The sequence below is a fragment of the Cyprinus carpio genome, chromosome B22 (assembly GCF_018340385.1).
Source record: "Cyprinus carpio isolate SPL01 chromosome B22, ASM1834038v1, whole genome shotgun sequence".
NCBI classification, from domain to species: domain Eukaryota; kingdom Metazoa; phylum Chordata; class Actinopteri; order Cypriniformes; family Cyprinidae; genus Cyprinus; species Cyprinus carpio.
This window is the reverse complement of record NC_056618.1, coordinates 30,327,410-30,345,570: the sequence shown is the minus strand read 5'-3', so window position 1 is coordinate 30,345,570 and position 18,161 is coordinate 30,327,410. Positions and strand designations below refer to the sequence as shown.

Below are 18,161 nucleotides of genomic sequence, written 5' to 3'. Positions count from 1 at the left end.
CTGTGGATTTTTGCATTAGAAAAAGCCTAATGAATTGTGAAAAATTCTGTGGATTTGCACTCAATGGCAGCGCTTTGCAGAGAATAGGGCTGATTTTGAATGTGTTAGGTGTTAAAGCGGCTCTGGATGCGTGTCCCGCCGTGTTAAGCTGGTGTCTTTGTGCGTGTTAAACAAGAGGCTTGGTTGCTTGTTTTTCGGCTGGTTGAACCCAGTGTTGTTTGCTCGCGGGGTAGCAGGTCTTTTCACAGCTCGCTGCAGACCTTAATGTGCCGACTGGCCCCTTTCATTCACATTTAGACTTTCAATGAATAAGTAATTTTCCGCATCTCTCTTTGTACAAGTTGGGTTTGGCTGCTCATTTCTGAATTGACTTTAATTTTATTCAGTTAAATGTAACAGTAGTTGTAATGGGCCGGTTAGGGCTGGGCGCTATGTTATATAATATGTGATGGTATGTGATAAATGTGTGGTTGTTAGTTCAGTTTGCCTAATGTGAAGAAACTGGAAAGAGTCTCTAATACGAAGAAGAACTTTAGTTATTAGGAATTACAAAAAATGTAAAATGCAGTTTATCTATGCAAAGTGTCTGAAGTGGCGTTTTTTATTTTATGTTTGTTTTCTTGCTGGATTGGGTCAGAGGTTGTTGGTGCAGAACAGTGGAAGACTCCCCGCTGCTCTCTCTATTCTGTCCACTCACAAGCTCAAGAGGAAGTGAGAGTGTTCATCCATTACTTTGACAAAGTCCCTGACTATGTGTCGCCATGCAGGGATCATTATTTTCCCGTCTGCCTGTTAAGATGTTTGCAGTATTTCCAAGAGGCTTTTTGTCCTAGAGAAAGCTTGGTGTGCTTAACATGTGAGGTCCGGATGGAAAAGTGTCCCGGTACCCGTGATCAGAGCTCTTTGACTGTATTTTCAGTTGTCTAAAGCAGCATTAGTAGGACAATGTCTACAGTCACTCTTCAAGCTTTGCCAGTCAAGGTTGTAAATTAGGTCATTTCTCAAATGTGACCCTGACAGCCACTAGTTTTCCATGATTCTGAACAACGCAGGGAAACGGGTCCAAGGAAACAGGCTCTATATCCGGAGTGAGCTGCCATTTCTCTCTTGCTTTACGTTGTGTGGCTTTTGTCGTCTGGAAGTGACTTAATATCAACTACTTCCTCTTCCCGAAGCTTGACGATTTTCCCACAGTTAGTATGTGTTTGTTGTCTTTCCTTCACTATTTTGTGGGTGTGTGTGTGTATATATATATATATATATATATATATATATATATATATATATATATATATATATATATATATATATATATGGTCAGAATAAGTTGCAAAGTGGACCAGACTTTATGCTAATAGTCAAAAGTAAGTATGCAGCATTATGGACTCTAGTAGCAGCACATAATAGGCTATAAATGTCTAAAGAGTCATTAATAATGATTGAAACCAAATCCCACTCATTCTATAAAAACCAAGGCCAAAGAAGGGACCTTTTTAATGCAACATAGTTCAAATCTCTCCTGCACTCTTAACTGGATTCATATCTGCTAAACAGAGACGTAAAGAATACCGAAAGTACTCTAATGAAAAATATGCCTATGTTAGTATCTGCCAGACCTTCACCACCTTGTAGAGCTCACACATAGTTGTTGTCGGGCCAGGAATGATGTTTTCTTTTACTTTCACTGGGAGATTAATAGGTTTGAGTCAACAAACGGAGCTAATAAAAGTCCCTGATCTCTCCTCGAGCACCTGTGCTCCAGCCAATACAGTAAATCCAGTTAACACAACTGCTGAATCAACCCGTAGGGTATAACATAACACAGCCGTAAGCCTGATACCACAGCACTTAAAGGAACAGTTCACCTTATATATATTTTTTTAATTTACTGAGAATTTGCTGACCCTCAAAACACCCAAGATGCAGATGAGTTTGTTTCTTCATCAGATTTGGAGAAATGTAGCATTCAATCACTTGTTCACCAATTAATTATCTGGAGTGAATGGGTGCCGTCAAAATGAGAGTCCAAACAGCTGATAAAAACATCACAATGATCCACAAGTAATCTTGTGGCAAACCTGTGAAGTGAAAAACTGCATGTTTATAAGAAGCAAAGTCCATTATCAAGATGTTTTTAACTTCAAACCATTGCTTCCAATTGAAATATGAGTCCATAATGCAAAATATTGCTTTCTCCAGTGGAAAAGTCATCTAGTCTGAATCAGGAGCGAAATATGCACAGATTAACCACCATTTACAAGTCAGCTCTAAACAAGTGAACACTCTAATTTATATACTATATTACAACAGGAGATGGACTTTTTCACTGGAGGAAGCATTATTATGGATTATGGACTTTTTTTGGATTATATTTTGGCCAGAAGTGTCGGTTTGAAGTTAAAAACACCTTAATGATGGATTTGTTTCTCATAAACACAGCTTTTCACTTCACAAGATGTTAATTGATGGACTGGAGTGGTATGGATTGCTTGTGGGTGATTGTGATGTTTTTATCAGCTGTTTGGACTCTCATTCTGACGGCACCCATTCACTGCAGAGGAAGAAACACACTCATCTACATTTTGGTTGGCCTGAGGGTAAATAAATGTTTAGAAATATATAATTTTTGGCTGAACTACTCCTTTAAATGGAACCTGGAATGAATTCCGGCTATCGGACGTCTGATAAACGCATCTGATTCTCACTATGAAATGCTGCGGTAATAAATTTGGTTTCTGTCACTCGAGGAACTTGAATAGTGTTATTATGTTCGAGGAACAGCGTAATGAGCTTAGATTTTGAGGTGATGAATGGAGCAATAGAGAAAGCCTATCTTCATTTTGCATATGTTTGAGCTCAAGCCCATTTTTCGTGTCGAAACTGTCCCCAGGGGTCCCCTCGCGAGTCTAAGTGGTGCAACATACAATACCCTCATCATGGGAAAATGCTTCCCCAGAGCGCCAACACAAAAACTGCTGCTCTTTCAATGAGCTCGCCAATTGTTGGACTTTCAATACTGCGAATCGTACGAAAGTTGCTAACAGACAAATGAAATCCATTCCAGCGGATTGAACTCTTGCATGTTCTTTGATGGTGTTTAGCGGTTAGCATGTACAGGAGGAAGCTGCTCGAGTGTTTCTAAGTTGCGCATGCGATCTGTTTATGTAGGGTGACCTCTTAAAGGAAAGAAAATAAAGATCAGGGCAGCTGATTAGCCATGGGAACTTTTCTCGAAACAATACTCCGGTTTCTGACTGGTTCTCGCGCAGTCGTGAGCTCGGCACGCCACTCACACGCTCTGAAGGTTTCGGGTTTCCAGTCTTGAAGTAGCATCTGTTGTGCCTCCAGGTTTAAGCTCTTGCTCAAACAGTTTTGACTTGAGGATACTGGAAAAGTACATTGGGTGATGCTGAAGTCTGGTAGCTAATGCCTGAGGATGTGGCACATTCTGTTTTCTATTTAGAAGAGATGACATGGACGGGGTAATGTCATTGTGAAAGAATGCCATCTGGAGCTTTCCCTTTCATAAAAAGGCAGATCATTTTCAGTTTGATGTGGAAAATGGTCTGGTATCTTCATCTAACATTTTGCTATTTAGGAGTCTTACTGTCAAATTTATTCATTTTGACTGAAATCTAAAAGCTAAACCTTGGATTTCAATGTGGAAACATTATTTAACAATTATGTAATGTTTATTTTTTTATATATTTCTTTAACGTTTATATAATATAATAATTATTTAAATTCTATATATTATATTATATTATAACTTAAAATGTTAAAAAAATGTATTTAAAAGATCAAAAATAATTTATATTATATTATATTATATTATTGATTTGCATTATTAAGTTGTCAGTTCATGTTTACATTATTACTACTGTATTCATTTTCAACTTACAGTATAAAACAGAACAATACAGTATTACTGTGATATTTAAATGAAACTTATATGCTCATGTCTGTTTGTTGTTTATCCAGCACTACGAAGGTGATGTGAAATAGAAGACATCCTGTACAGTCAGACTACAGGAAGCTGGAGATGAGGATTGTGGGATTGTGGAGGACTGGGCGATACAGTCCCCTGCTGGTCTTTCTGCTCCACTCGCTGCTGCCTCTCATACGGCCCAGTAATGCTGGAAACCAGAATATACCACGACTGCAGCTCTCTCATACAGGTCAGAACTCAGACTCTCACATATTGATTTGGCATTTATTTTTTACAGAGACAATCAAAAGGCAGCGGAAAAATAATGAAATCATTTCTGCTAAACAAATAGTTACGCTCTCTGAGTGTCTTTCCTGTGGTAATCTGCAAATTTTCAGTTAAATCTTCTCTCTGAAGCTGCTTTCGCTTACTTCCGTTTAGCCGTGAGGACATCAGCATGGTCAAGCTGTTTTAACAGACACAATGCAACAGGGGAAGAGTGCCATTAACTTCTGCTTCCTGAAAATCTACAAAGTTAATTAGTCTACTTTATTTTGCCAGACTTATTTTAAGTTTATAAATTATAATGTAATAATTTAACATAATATTGCACTGTTCTGTGTCTTAAATAGACATAGAAATACATTTAAAATATTATATAATTCTGAAATATGAAAACAGCAACAATGTGATAAAAGATGGCAATTTAAATAATTGTTTATTTTTAACGATGGTGATTAAAATATACAGTTATTCTCCTACATATTGTACAATAATTGTCCATTATTTGTAGAAACATCAAAAAGAATAAAAAGTGAATAAATATATTAAAAAATGATAAAATATAATAAAAATAATACATCTAAAAATACCAATAATTGATAAGCTTGTACATACACATACATATATATTACTTCAAAAGTAATAAACATAAAATAGATTTTATATAAATATATTATGAAGTATTTTTATATAGTTATGTATTATATACAGTGTTACTTAAATGATTCAAAGTAAGCTAATTATTTATCATCCAAAAATATTAATTTTAAAATGAATATCAACAGTTTCTGAAATCGAAATATACTGCATGTGATAACCGAACCCGCTTCCTTCAGCCACTTCCCATTTTTACCTAAATAAAAATGTAATAATAAAATAATGAATAAGATTAATATAATTTAATAAATTCTTATTAAATGGTTTTACCCAACAAAACACAATTTACACCAAGAGATTCCAATATTCTAACCTCCCTTCCAAAACAACATTATCACTGATAAGGATGAAACCTCTGGGCCACATTAGCTATACTGCCAGCCACCCAGCAATACATCACCGGACTGCTCTGCGACTGTCTGTCTAGACACCCACGCCACACAGTCTCATCTCCTGAGCCGTCTGCCATTATCAGCACATCACAGCCGCCCCTGTTACTGACCCCTCAGAACCTCCCGGAACCTGCGGGATGCGGCCGCTTCCTCTCAGGAAGGTTCTGTAAACGGCGGCGTCGGAGAGAGCGCTGTACCTATAGTGAAAATGTGCTTCCCATTATCTTCAGCGCTGTTAATAGAATGTGTACATCATCTCAGGGGCGCCATGTATTTACGAGTGCGGGGCAGCAGACATCCAAAGGTTGGCAGCTAGATGCAAAAGACAGACGTTATTCATTAATGGAGACGAGTCACTTGTTTTGCTTGCGGGTATCTTAAAGTCTAATTCGAAAGCCAAACTAAAGAAGACAGGAAATGAGAGCAAGTAAACAAAGAAGACTTTTGAAATAGCTGAATATGACGGTTTTATTAAGAAGTAAGAAGCTTCTGAGGGACATGACAGTTCAGGTTGGCATCTTAGACTTTTGTTTGGGGGGAAATTGTAGATGATCCAACTTACAATAAGCTAACAACCCTATGTGTTGTATCTGTAGAAATAATCAAATGAATGAGTGAATTGTTTTCTTGAACTTGCTGTAATATCTGTGCGACTATACTAACAACAAAATATTGAGAAGCTGATGAATCCTAGTATTTTGAAAAGTTTAATAGCTCATTTTAACAGGTCATATAAACCATTTCAATGTACCAACAGACTAAAACCCATAATATGTGAGAAGCCCGGTGTACAATACAGTGTGACGCTAGAATTTTTTCATGCTATGATGTTTATTTATTGAAAAAATATTATCTTTTTGTGATAAAATCTGCAAAATGCAGCTGTAATTAATTTAAACTATTGAAAAATTTAGCTATTGTAGTAGCAAGTGTGCTAATGTGTAGAGTTTTGTTTGATAGAAAAATCATAGCTGGTCCAATAAAATTTGCTACCAACCTTATATTACTGTGTCATGCAGGCAAATGAATCATATTAGGATATATATATAGTAACTGACATATGAACCAATCGAAAGAACAAATGTTAGACTAGCATGATTTTGCTCAGCTATAAAGCTTTGTGTGCAATACAGTGTGATGGTAGCATTTTGTCATGCTACAATGCTAACTGGTTAAAATGTAGCTTGTTACTGGAAAATTTGCACAAAAAAAAAAAAAGCATGGATATATTTTGCATGACTGAAAAATGTATTCTTAGTTTATTTCCTTCAACATGTTGGACAGGAAGCTGATGCTTATCACTCTATAAACAACAAATTCCATTTTATTTGAAAACAAAAGAAAAATCGGTTGTTACTTATTCACCCAATTGTCATTGCAACCAACTTTACAGGCATCTGATACACAGTGTCCCCCAAGGTTATATCTTAGGTCCTATGGCATTTAAGTATAAAGGAATAGTTCAGGAACAATTCAGACATCATTTCCTCATCCACATGTCTAATGTAGCTATAACGTAGTAGTGCAGTAGCTAATGTGATAATGTGCTCATGCTTTAAGTGTAGTTTACTACCCAGCACTGCTGTCCTCATGCTTTTATTGGGAAGCAGCTATCATACTTTAGCTAATGACTTGGCTCATTATTTTTTTAATTGAGTCAACTTCCTCACTTAAACTGCTTATTTAACCTCAGAAGATGAAGTTCTGCTGGCAGACACACAGACGATGTGTGATTTTCCAGTGTCCTCTGACTTTCCCACTGGTGTTTACCAGTTAAACTCCTGCCTGAGATTTTCTTTCTGACAAATGGGTGGATTAAAACCAAAAGAAACATTCCTGGCATTAGAGAATGGCTAAATGTCTCAGTTTCTCCACGACAGGAAGGATTTTTTGCATCACACCCACGGCCTCATTTTGACAGCTGCACCAATTATTGTGTGTTCTAGGAAGATTTGAGAAGAATATCTCAGATATGATCAAAATACTGGACACACAATGAAGATTCACTCACATAACCTTTGCAAACTTGGGACTTTTGAGTCATTTCAATGATACACACACACACACACACACACACACACACACACACACACACACACACACACTTCAATGATGATATATATATATATATATATATATATATATATATATCATTATATATCAATATATATTATACATTTTGACTTGTTCACAGTGGGATGCTCAAAGAGAACTACTAAATTTAACTGGGCTATTATTCCAATAGTCCTCAGAGGCCAAATCTTAGCAAGACAGTAAAACATTTTTATTACAGTCTGTCATTGCAAATATACATCCCTTTGGCACCAGGAATGTGACCTGAGGGATGTAGTCCCTGATAGCTGACACAATGCTGCGTCACAGTGATGACCCCTGACTGTGTAACCCCTTTATATCCATGGCAACAAGGTGCGGGAGATAAGCAGAGCAGATGACTCAGGGTCCCGGGCTCTGGCACAGGCTAATGAAGCCATCGGGGCATTAACACTGAACAGAGCCAGGAAGAAGAATGTTGCTAATTAGAGGAAGGAAGGATGAAAACAATTTGAATCACTTTCTCTGAGGCTGATGGGGTGTCTACATTTCTCAAAATAGACCTTTAGAGAGAATAATAGCTGTTAAGTTAGGTTTAATAGCACAGATATCTTCTGGAGAAAAAAAAAGACACTTTAGCATACTTTAAAAAAAATACTTATGATAAAAATAATACACCTACACAGCAAGTATATTGATACAAGTCAATTCAGAATCACATCAATTATCTTTATAATATGGTTAATGTTTACATAAATGCTGACAAGCATATACTGTATGGTAAACTAAAATGTACTTTAATATACTTTCGATTGAAACTTGTATGTGTCAGGATTGGACCTGTTGTCATGTGTGTCAGTTCCTGTTTTTCCTTATTTGGTCTGTTTCCTGTCCTTGTTTAGTTTGATTATTATTGATTCCCCACACCTGTGTTTCCTCGTTATCCTGGCTTTATATCCCTAGTCCTTTCAGTTCAGTTTTGTTGGGTCTACAAGTCAGTACATGTGTCTTCCTCCTATTTCCTTTGTTGGATTTACCCATGTGTTGGATTAATAAAGACTATTTCTCTTATCCACAGCTCTGTGTTCCTTCCAGCACAGTAGTGTGACAGTATGTCATGTATTTAAAAGTATTTGTAATGATAAAGTTGCAAATTTAGTATATTTAATGTATATTAACTTTAAGTGTAATATTGAATAAAATAATCTAGTACTTTACATGTGTTTCATCCAACTTTATAGGCATCTGATGAATGGTATACCCCAAGGCTTGGGATATTAGGTCCTGGCAATTGAGTATTAAAGGAATAGTTCACCTAGAAATAAAATGATATTTTCTCATTTTCAGGTTGTTCTTAACCTGTATGTTCTTAATCTATCCGTGGAAGGCAAAACAAGAATTGTCTATAGAGCTGTTTTCCATTGAGGTAAAGAAAAAAAGCTTTTACATGAATAACAAACAAATTTTTGGTGTTTCTTTTAAACATAATTTCATATAACTTCAACAGACTAACTATTTCTCGATGTTTAAGTATGTTAGTCAACATATCAAAATACTTTAAAACATGACAAACAAATTTTAAAACATTTAAAATGTACTTTAATGTAAAACTTTTGATTTTAAATGATTACAAAGAAGCAGTAATGAAGGAAACAGTCATTGTACTGTACTCTTTAAGTAACCTAAATATATTTTTAGTAATCTAAAATATATACTTTTTAATTTGAAGTACACTGTATGTGCACATTCAGTACAATTCACACTCAATACTTCTTCTCAAAGATAACTTCAGATTGTTACTGCCAGAGCAAGAGTGCATTCAAATGTGTATTGCATGCTAATGCTCTGACCGAGCGGTTGCATCTGCGTTTGTTTTACTTGCAGAGTATGTTTCTGGGCTAACTGGGAACAGATACCAACATGAACCTGGATGTTGGGCATTCTGATCTTCCTTCCTTCTTTCTTTCTAACCTTCAAAAATATATTTATTATTCGTTCATTCATCTACTCTTAGAGAAACATTTGATTTCAGTTGTGTCTTGTTGAAGTGTCCTGAACTCATTCTTTAAAATGTAAGACAAAACGTCCACCCAAAGCCTAAACATCATGGTTAATGTGCTGACTTTTTAGAATCATATTTTCAGAACAGATCACAGCAACCTTGTGACAACTGGTGATAAAGGCAAAAGCCATTCACTCTCGTCTTTAGCTAATTTTTCAGAATGATGATAGATATTGATAGTCTGTCTTGAGCAAAGCAGCAAGGGCTTTGGTTTGGGTCAGGTCATTGACAGGATTTTGGTTGCCTCACTTGAGTTGAATATCTCTCTCAAACTGCACTTAAGTAGTGCGTACATCCATGTGTGTGTCCTTGTGTGTTTGTGAGCACAATTTCAACACCTCTAGTCCAGGACTGAAGCAATTTAACATGCACCCAATGGCTCCTCAGAGAGATTACGTTGTTCCAGAGCGTAATGAAAAAAACAACTCTGGGGCCGAAGGGTGCCGCAGTGGAGGCCTCTCATCAGTACTGTACATCTGTAGAGGCACACTTTCCAACTAGAGAGAGGCATTTAGTCCACACTCCTCCTGAATAGGCAGTAAACTCAAAAACACATAGGTCACAACCACAAAAAACTCCAGTGAGATGTGCTGGTCATCAGAAAACCATTATTCTTAGTTTGTGTTTCCTTTAGGGCTCTTTTACATATTGAACAGGATGTCAGTGTTTATTACTGTATGGACAACAAATTTCCTTTCATTAGAAAACAAAGACAAATTATGTTGTTATTTACTCACCCTTATGTTGTTTCACAACAAAACAACTTTACAGGTATCTGATAAATGGTGTCCTCCAAGGCTATATTTTAGGTCCTATTGCATTATAAGTATTAAAGGAATAGTTCACCCAAAAATAAAAATTGTGACATAAATTCCTCATTCTTATGTCGTTCTAAACCTGTATGTTCCTATTCTATCTGTGGAACACAAAATTAGATTTTTTTTTTACCCTACTCTATACAGCTATTTTCCACATAAGAAAAGAAAAAGGTTATACATGAGCAACAAACTAACTTTTGGTGTTTTTCTCACACAAAGAAATCATATGACTACAGCAGACTTACTAATTTTTTATCTTTTATGTAATGTTATCTTTTATCTAATGTTTTATTCTAATGTTATTTCTGAGCGTTAGCGGACTGTGGCTGACACAAAGTTTGCAAAAGTTCATTGATCTGAAGTTTGGCACCAGCAGCGAGTTTGAGTAAATACAACAAACTCCTAATCTTTGCTGCAAAGTCCCACAAAGCCTATAAAAACAAACGGAAGGACACAAATGAGAAATTAAGGGAGAGTCTAAACTCGACTAGGAAGATGATTTACCATCGGTGGGACATTTCACAGACCAGGCTTACATAGTATTTCGTAAGACGTAAGGCCAGGACATGAGGATGTCCTCAAATCCAGTGGGGAATAGATGTACAGACAGACGGACAGGGTTTAACATGGAAACATGTCGTAAGTTGTAGTTGTGTTGTAAGTCACACTGTTTACATGTGAAGGGAATTTGATACTAACTGAGTTAGTAAAAGCTTACAGGGGGTCTGTGTTTATAGGCAGTTAATGGCTTAAAACACTAGACTGTTTTTTTGACACATAAACAATATACTGTTGGGTTTACAGTCACACATGATAGAGACAATGATTTTTAAAGCCTTTTAGAATGACCTAACAAACAGGCAGGGACAAACAATTGCAGATCCAAATTTTAAACTAAATCTGACCAAACATACCAACTTCTTTGACGTCCTAAAACAGGAATGATTCAACAAGGGTTTATAAATCCATTCATACAAAAGCATCCATCATTTGCCACTAAGATGAAAACCAGAAGTTGATAAATGATGCCTTTGGTTTTCCCATTCACTTTGTAACTCTGCTTCTGCTAATGTTGGCGACCCAGAACACAACTTACAACCAGGGCTTATGGGTAATTTGAATGACTAGCTGCCACTGACCCAAAGGAAAAAGAAGTCAATTGAAATGGGGTCAATCTATGTCTTCCATCACCGCAAAAAGCCTTTCTGGACAGTTTGAAAAAAGACAAATGAGAGAAGACAGTGAAACTGATAAATGTGGGAGATAAATGAGGAGGTATGTTGATGTTAACACCTCTCCCACCCTCAAAGCGAGTCTCCTCTGGTGTCAGTTTCATGAATCGCACCAACTGCAGTTGTATATTTTTCCATGACTGATGAGGTTTCTCATATTTAGAGAGGAAATATAGCTCTTCAGTTAGTTTTTGAGTGAAGATTTTTTTCTGAAGGCTCTAAAAGTGAAATAAAAGCCACAAAAAGAGTTTTGAATTTAATTTAACTCTATTTTTACTCAAAGTATATTAAAAGTTCAAGCATGCCTTTTAATTTATAACCTACTTAAATGTAATTTCTCTTCAAATGTAGTGTGGTTTGCTTTAGGAACAGATCAACAGTGCATACTAGAGGCCTGCTGCCAATTTTCTCCAGACCTGTTTATACAGGAGTAAAAATAATGACAAAAAGAACATTTGCACCTTGAACATTCCTTGTGATCATCCTGAACTAACAGTTGGAAAACGGCTTGGCAATGAAACTTCAATGCATCCAGGCATTGATAAACAGTAAGAGGATGTAGCCACCTGATACAAAGACAAAACAAACATGGCTGTCATTCTCACAGTGTACTTTCAGTTTCCTGTTGACTTATATTACTTAAATCATAACTGAGACATTATTTGACACGTTTCAGGTTTCTAATGAGGACTGACCTAAGACATTTTAAAAGGTTTTTTTTTATGCTTGTGTGTTCACTTCGGCCTTCACAACTGTCTCTCAACAGTCAGAATAGTCAGTAGAGATATTTTATACAGCTCTTGGGGAACTCTTAATGTTTTATTAGTTGTCATTACGCACTCGCCCGCAGTCTTTGCTTCGCCAATTCTGTTTTATTGCACGTCGTTTTGATAAATCCAAAACAGATTTTTTCAATCCAGTTTCATTTTTGTTCAGACACTATGTCAGTGTTGTGCTGCTATTACCACAAGATAAATGCTTTGACTGGGCTTCAGAAAACTATGATAATCTAATATCCATTCCAATGGTATTACAATTGTATCGGTTGTTTATAAAAGGGTTGAAAATCTAGTCCTGTAGTATTGATTTCCATCAGTAATTCAGTTTTCAGTCAGAACCTGATCTTTATCTAGGGAACTGATTCTTAATGTTCTTTTCAGCAGAACTGTTGGCTGCAGTTTTACTAATAGGTCACTTAAATTCTTGATTCTCAATCAAACTGTTTCCTTTTTCCTCTTAATTGAACATGGGAAGACCTCTTATATCTAAATATCTTGCTAAGTGAGTTATACATCTCATTTATTCACTGTAGCATTAGCTTACCTTATATTCTCCACAAATGTATCTAGAAATCCATTTCTGCCCATACTCTGGTCACTACAAATCAAATCTCACTGCACTCAGTGTACAAACAAATCTTCTGTACCCACTCATTAGTGACATGAATGTTTGAGAAACATTGTAGCTATAGTTCCAGGATTTTTTGATAAAATGGCTAAATTTACGATCTGAACGATATGGTTGGTGTGTGAAATTCTGATTTGTGGAATAAGAGGAATGTCTGGTCCAAACCATGGTGAAGCCAGCATTCTCTCAACTACAGACTCCAGATGTTATGTGCAAGACGTTCAGAATGAGTAACAGGTAAAAAGTGCTAAATGAATCCATTTTAATTGGATTTAACTTTTTTTAATCCAAAATAAATAAAATATGTTTATAGCAAACATTTTTCATTATGCTAGATGCTAATGCTATGCTCTATATGCAACATTTTGCTAAGCTAACAATGCAAAACATACATAATACACACAAATATAAAATAAGTGGTAATCACACCATTTTAATTTGATTTTACTTTTTTTTAAATGTTGTCAAATTGAAACATTTCTTTACTGATCATTTGGTGCTAGATGCTAAATGCTATGTTTATACACTCAAACAGTCACAGTTGATTGTAAGAGTTTAACAGCAATATGTTGCTAAACTAACAATGAGCTCACTAGGTTTAGTAATATTATAGTGTATAAATGATATTTTCTACACCACAAGTTCTTTAAGTTGTCATCATTAGTCCCTGGCCATGCTTTATTTAGTTTATATGAAACAATTCTTAGGTCTCGGGTCATTACAGAAGTGCCAAAAACAATAGCAGAAAGCCAAATCAGCAACAAGAAGAAATAAGCAGCTATATTCCCCTCACCACTTAGGCTATACAAGGCCTCAGAGAGGAAATTTTACTAGCTTGCATACTAGCTCTGACTTCAGGGGACTACCTGAAAAAGTTGGCACTGATAACCGTACAGTAGGCCAACAGAAGTAAGCCTGCGTGTTTCTGCGACATATTGATGTTGTTTTGCGTAGACATGCATCGTTTGCTTTAGCAGATGGAAAAGATACATGTTCAGATCCGTGTTGATTTTGATTCTGCCCAGTGCTTTGCTTATTCAAGTGGTCGGACGCAGATGCAATGGTAGAGAGATGTTCTCTTGATCTTTACCTTATAGCTGAGATTTTGAGCTCCGACCTTTGGCATTCCAGTGATTTTCCCTTCACTCAAGCTCTACACCCAATCAAAGGCCACCAGCACTTGATGAAATTCGAGATAACGGGGGAAACGGACTCCCCGCTGCTTGAGGAGTGACAGAACCTGTCAGTGACCTTAAAAGTCCTCAATAGAGTCCCTCCTCCAGCTAATCAGCCATCTAATATAACGAGACCACTGTTTCAAATGTTCATACTGATGGAGAAATTAAATAGACTGATTAATTATATTAACACACATAGTTCACCTAAAAATGACAATTCTGCTATTATTTATTTACAGGTTATTCACATGTATTCCCAAGCCTATATGACTGATTATAACAGCCAAGCTCCAAAAATAAATAAAGAAAGAAAAAAGCCTTAAAGGGGTTATATGATGCGGAGTGTTACGAGCTCTTGGTGAATAAAGAAGATCTGTGAAGTTGCAAAGACTAAAGTCACAAATCCAAAGAGATATTCTTTATAAAAGTTAATACTTGTCCACGCCCTCCTAAAATGGCTCGTTCTGACACACCCCCACATCTCTATGTCAGTATGTGGGAAGATTTGCATAACGCCGCCCAGATGTTCACCCAAAGAAAGAAGGCGTAACTTTTATTCTCATTGTAGTATTGTTGTTGCCGCCCCCGCCATGTCGTATAGACGCTGTGTTTGCTTGTGTGTTGCTTGAAGATGCACAACAGTTCTGCTGTGGCTTTGTTTTGAGCCATTCCTGTTTGTGAAATCGAGCAAAACCAGGCAATATTATGTCTAAAATTTAACACAAAATTAACTTATTGTTTATTGATCTGTTGCGTAAAATCAGTATAACATCATTTCGTCATCCTACAGTACATCAAGTTTGTCAGCAACTGCATGCAATGTAAGATTTTAAAGACAAATCATATAAATAAATATTATTTTTAGATTTACTGTTTCTTTACAGTTTTAGGGTTTCTGTCTTTTATTAGAGCCATACTTCCTTATTTCTCAGAACTGACTGTTTTGAGAAGTTTCACCCTTCTCTGTTCATTTTCATTGCCCTCTGACCTTCTGCGAAAGGCAGGAGATTGTTACAGGTTTTTGGCAGAGTCCCAGCAAACGTCTGTGTTTGAAGTGCTCATGGATCACGAGCGAATGTTCGCAATTGGCTTGCGTCAGACACAAGACAGAGCGTTTGAGTTTTACGATCTCTGAAGACTGTGAACTCGCCAGCACCCCATTCCCGAATACTAGAAGCAAAACAACTCTGGACTTGATTATCAGGATTTAGCTTTTTATTGATATTGGGTTTATAAAGATACTTTGTCAAAGAGCTCAAAGCCGAACAGAGTTCTGGGTGGCCTAATTCCATTTCCAAGCCTAATCCACACGTTTCGGTACGTGAAGAGGAATGGTAATCAAGACGGGTCACCTTTGACCCCTTAAATCTGTAAGGTTTCGGCAACTTGGCCTTTGAAACGCTTAACTGAGACCGAACAAAAGATACACTGCCTGGTGCATCAATGTCACAAAGCTGATGTACGTAAAGACGAACAATGTCTGACAGCTCATAACACACCACATAAAACAAATCACATTAAAGTATTTGTTGACTTACAGTACGTCCCACTTCATAGGTCTTTATATTGTTGACTTTATCCAACATTGCTGTCTTTTTTTTCTTAGATTTTTTTTAAAATATATATTAATTAAATTTAACCCCTGTTTATAAATAAATAAATTCTGGCACCTGTTGGAAAGGACATTATTTTTTTCAGTTTTTACACAATTGTAGTGTTAACTGTATTCATTAGGCTTAATTGTTCAACCCTGTGATCCAAGTAATCTTAAGAAAAATTCACAGATATATATATATATATATATATATATATATATATATATATATATATATATATATATATATATATATATATATATATAATTTAATTTATGGGTTATGTAAGGTTACTACAAACCAATATTTTGCCCTAACCCAGCTATCCTCTCATAAAAATGTCAAAATACTAAAAATAACAAAATTACTAAAATTAATATGTAAACTGAAAATATTAAATTAAAAGCTAATTTAAAATTTTAATACATACTGTAATAGTATATAAATAATACTATGACGACACTAACTGCTAAGTGACAGCTTGATTTAGGCAACATTTGCAACCCTGTTATCCTTTCAGATGCTGTTATTTATTTATTTATTTATTTCCAAAGATAAAGTAACAAAAAGCAAAAAAGAAGGTTTTCAAAATGTATTTAGATACATCCTGAATATTAGTAACAGGGCTGAAACGCTGCAAATATATTTCAGAAAATAAATAGTAAATAAAGTATATGTGCACTATAAACCCATTTAAACTTGTATATAATTGATATCAATTCTACAAAAAAGGATACAATTTCATATAAATATGAACAGTGTTTTCTTCTGTTGTGGATTAAGAGCTTTCTGAAGTTTAAGCTCCTGACGTTCACTGACCTTTTGTTGAAGAAGAAATCAGGCTGATTTTAAGCTCTCTTTTGGCTTCTTGTCATGGAAAGTGACATCTCGCCACTAGCGGATCCCAAGATGTCCAAACATGACATTCTGAATAATACAATAAATATGCAGAGAGGTTGACAGCAAGCTAAACACATTAATGGATCAAACAAACAACATTATGTACGATTCATCAGCATCTACTTGTGTGGTTGCTGTAATACGCCTGGAAACAGGTTGCCAAATATCTTGGGAATAAACAACTCAGCAACTCATTAAACACTTGAAATTAAGTAATGGATGAGTTCAAACATTTATGAATGGATCATTCCAGAGCACTCGATTCCAGCTGTATCATGTCGACCAGATGTGCATGTCAGTCTTGATAAGCGTTGAAGATCTCAACCCCCCTCAGTCTTGCAACCCTAATCATTTCATCACATAAGGCCAGTGGAGTCAATTAACACACTAGTTTAGATGCTAAGTAGCATAGCACGGATGTATATCAGTCGTATATGACTTATCACTGTCATTTAACCATCATATAATGAACAAATGTCAGTGCTTAGATGTTTTAAAGCTGGGACACATTAATGGAAACCATTTCCTCTTGGCTAGCCCTCAATGTGAAATATTATCATATGGACCTGTAAGTTGGTCCAGGACCTTAAACGCCTGAGAAAGTAGAAGGACTCAATGGACCGGGTGGAGTCACAACCAGATGCGTCTCTATGTGATATATGGAAAAGAGGCTTTTGTGGCCCTGCTTGTTTCTTAAGACTTTGGTAATGAGAATGTGTGTGTTTAGGAAGTGGGTGGGAAAGGGGGATTTTTCTTCATTTATCAGAAATACGTATTAAACGACGGTGTGGGAAATGTTCCCGATCCAGCTCATGACACATGATCAACTCATGCTAGACTCTCTATGGCCATGATCTCATCGGAAGGTTGTTTCTTTTGTCAACAATAAAATAAAGATGTAGAGTGTGATTGTGTGATGCAAGCGCCGTTTTTAAGCTATATGTGAATGCGCTGAACAAACCAGCGAACAGAACATAGACCATCACTGGAGAGGAACAGATGAGCGTATTATGGAATTAATGGGTTTATATATATATATATATATATATATATATATATATATATATATATATATATATATATATATATATATATATATATATATATTTATAAAACTATATAAACTTCTTACAGACTTAAAGTTCTTTTTTTCAGTTATAATAATAAAAATAAAGGATCAAGGTTCTAATTCTGTCAAAAAAAAAAAAAAAAATCACAGCATGAATATTTTACCATTGTATAATTCAATATTCAATGTTTTTTTTTTTTTAATAAACTAAAAAACTAAATAAAAAAAAAAAAAGAACAATGTCTAAAAATGACTAAAATGAATAATTTCTACATAATATATATATAAGGTAAAACAATTTCTAAATAAAAAGTAGAAAAGTAACTAACTAACTAAATAAATAAATATTAAGAATAATTTTCATAAAAATGAGACAAACAAATAAATAGAGCAATTACTAAAATAAATAACTAAACAAATAAAATAAAAACTTAATGAACTGAGAAAGACCCCAACATAAATATATTACTATTGTGTAATAATTTAATATTCTATTTCATATTTCTTTTTTTACTTTTAAATGAAGCAAAATAATTTCTAAATAAAACATACATAAGAATGACTAACTAAAATATTAAGAATAAATTCT

General features: G+C 35.4%; 1 protein-coding gene across 1 annotated transcript in view; it reads left to right on the top strand.

Annotated features, from left to right (window-relative positions):
• The window catches only part of LOC109054059 (semaphorin-3D-like), a 50,774-nt gene that overhangs the window by 15,582 nt on the left and 17,031 nt on the right, over positions 1-18,161 (top strand). Inside the window, exon 2 of the mRNA XM_042748827.1 lies at positions 3,982-4,178. Coding sequence (XP_042604761.1) covers positions 4,043-4,178 — 136 coding nt within the window. The 5' untranslated portion in view covers positions 3,982-4,042. The remainder of the gene's footprint in view (positions 1-3,981; positions 4,179-18,161) is intronic.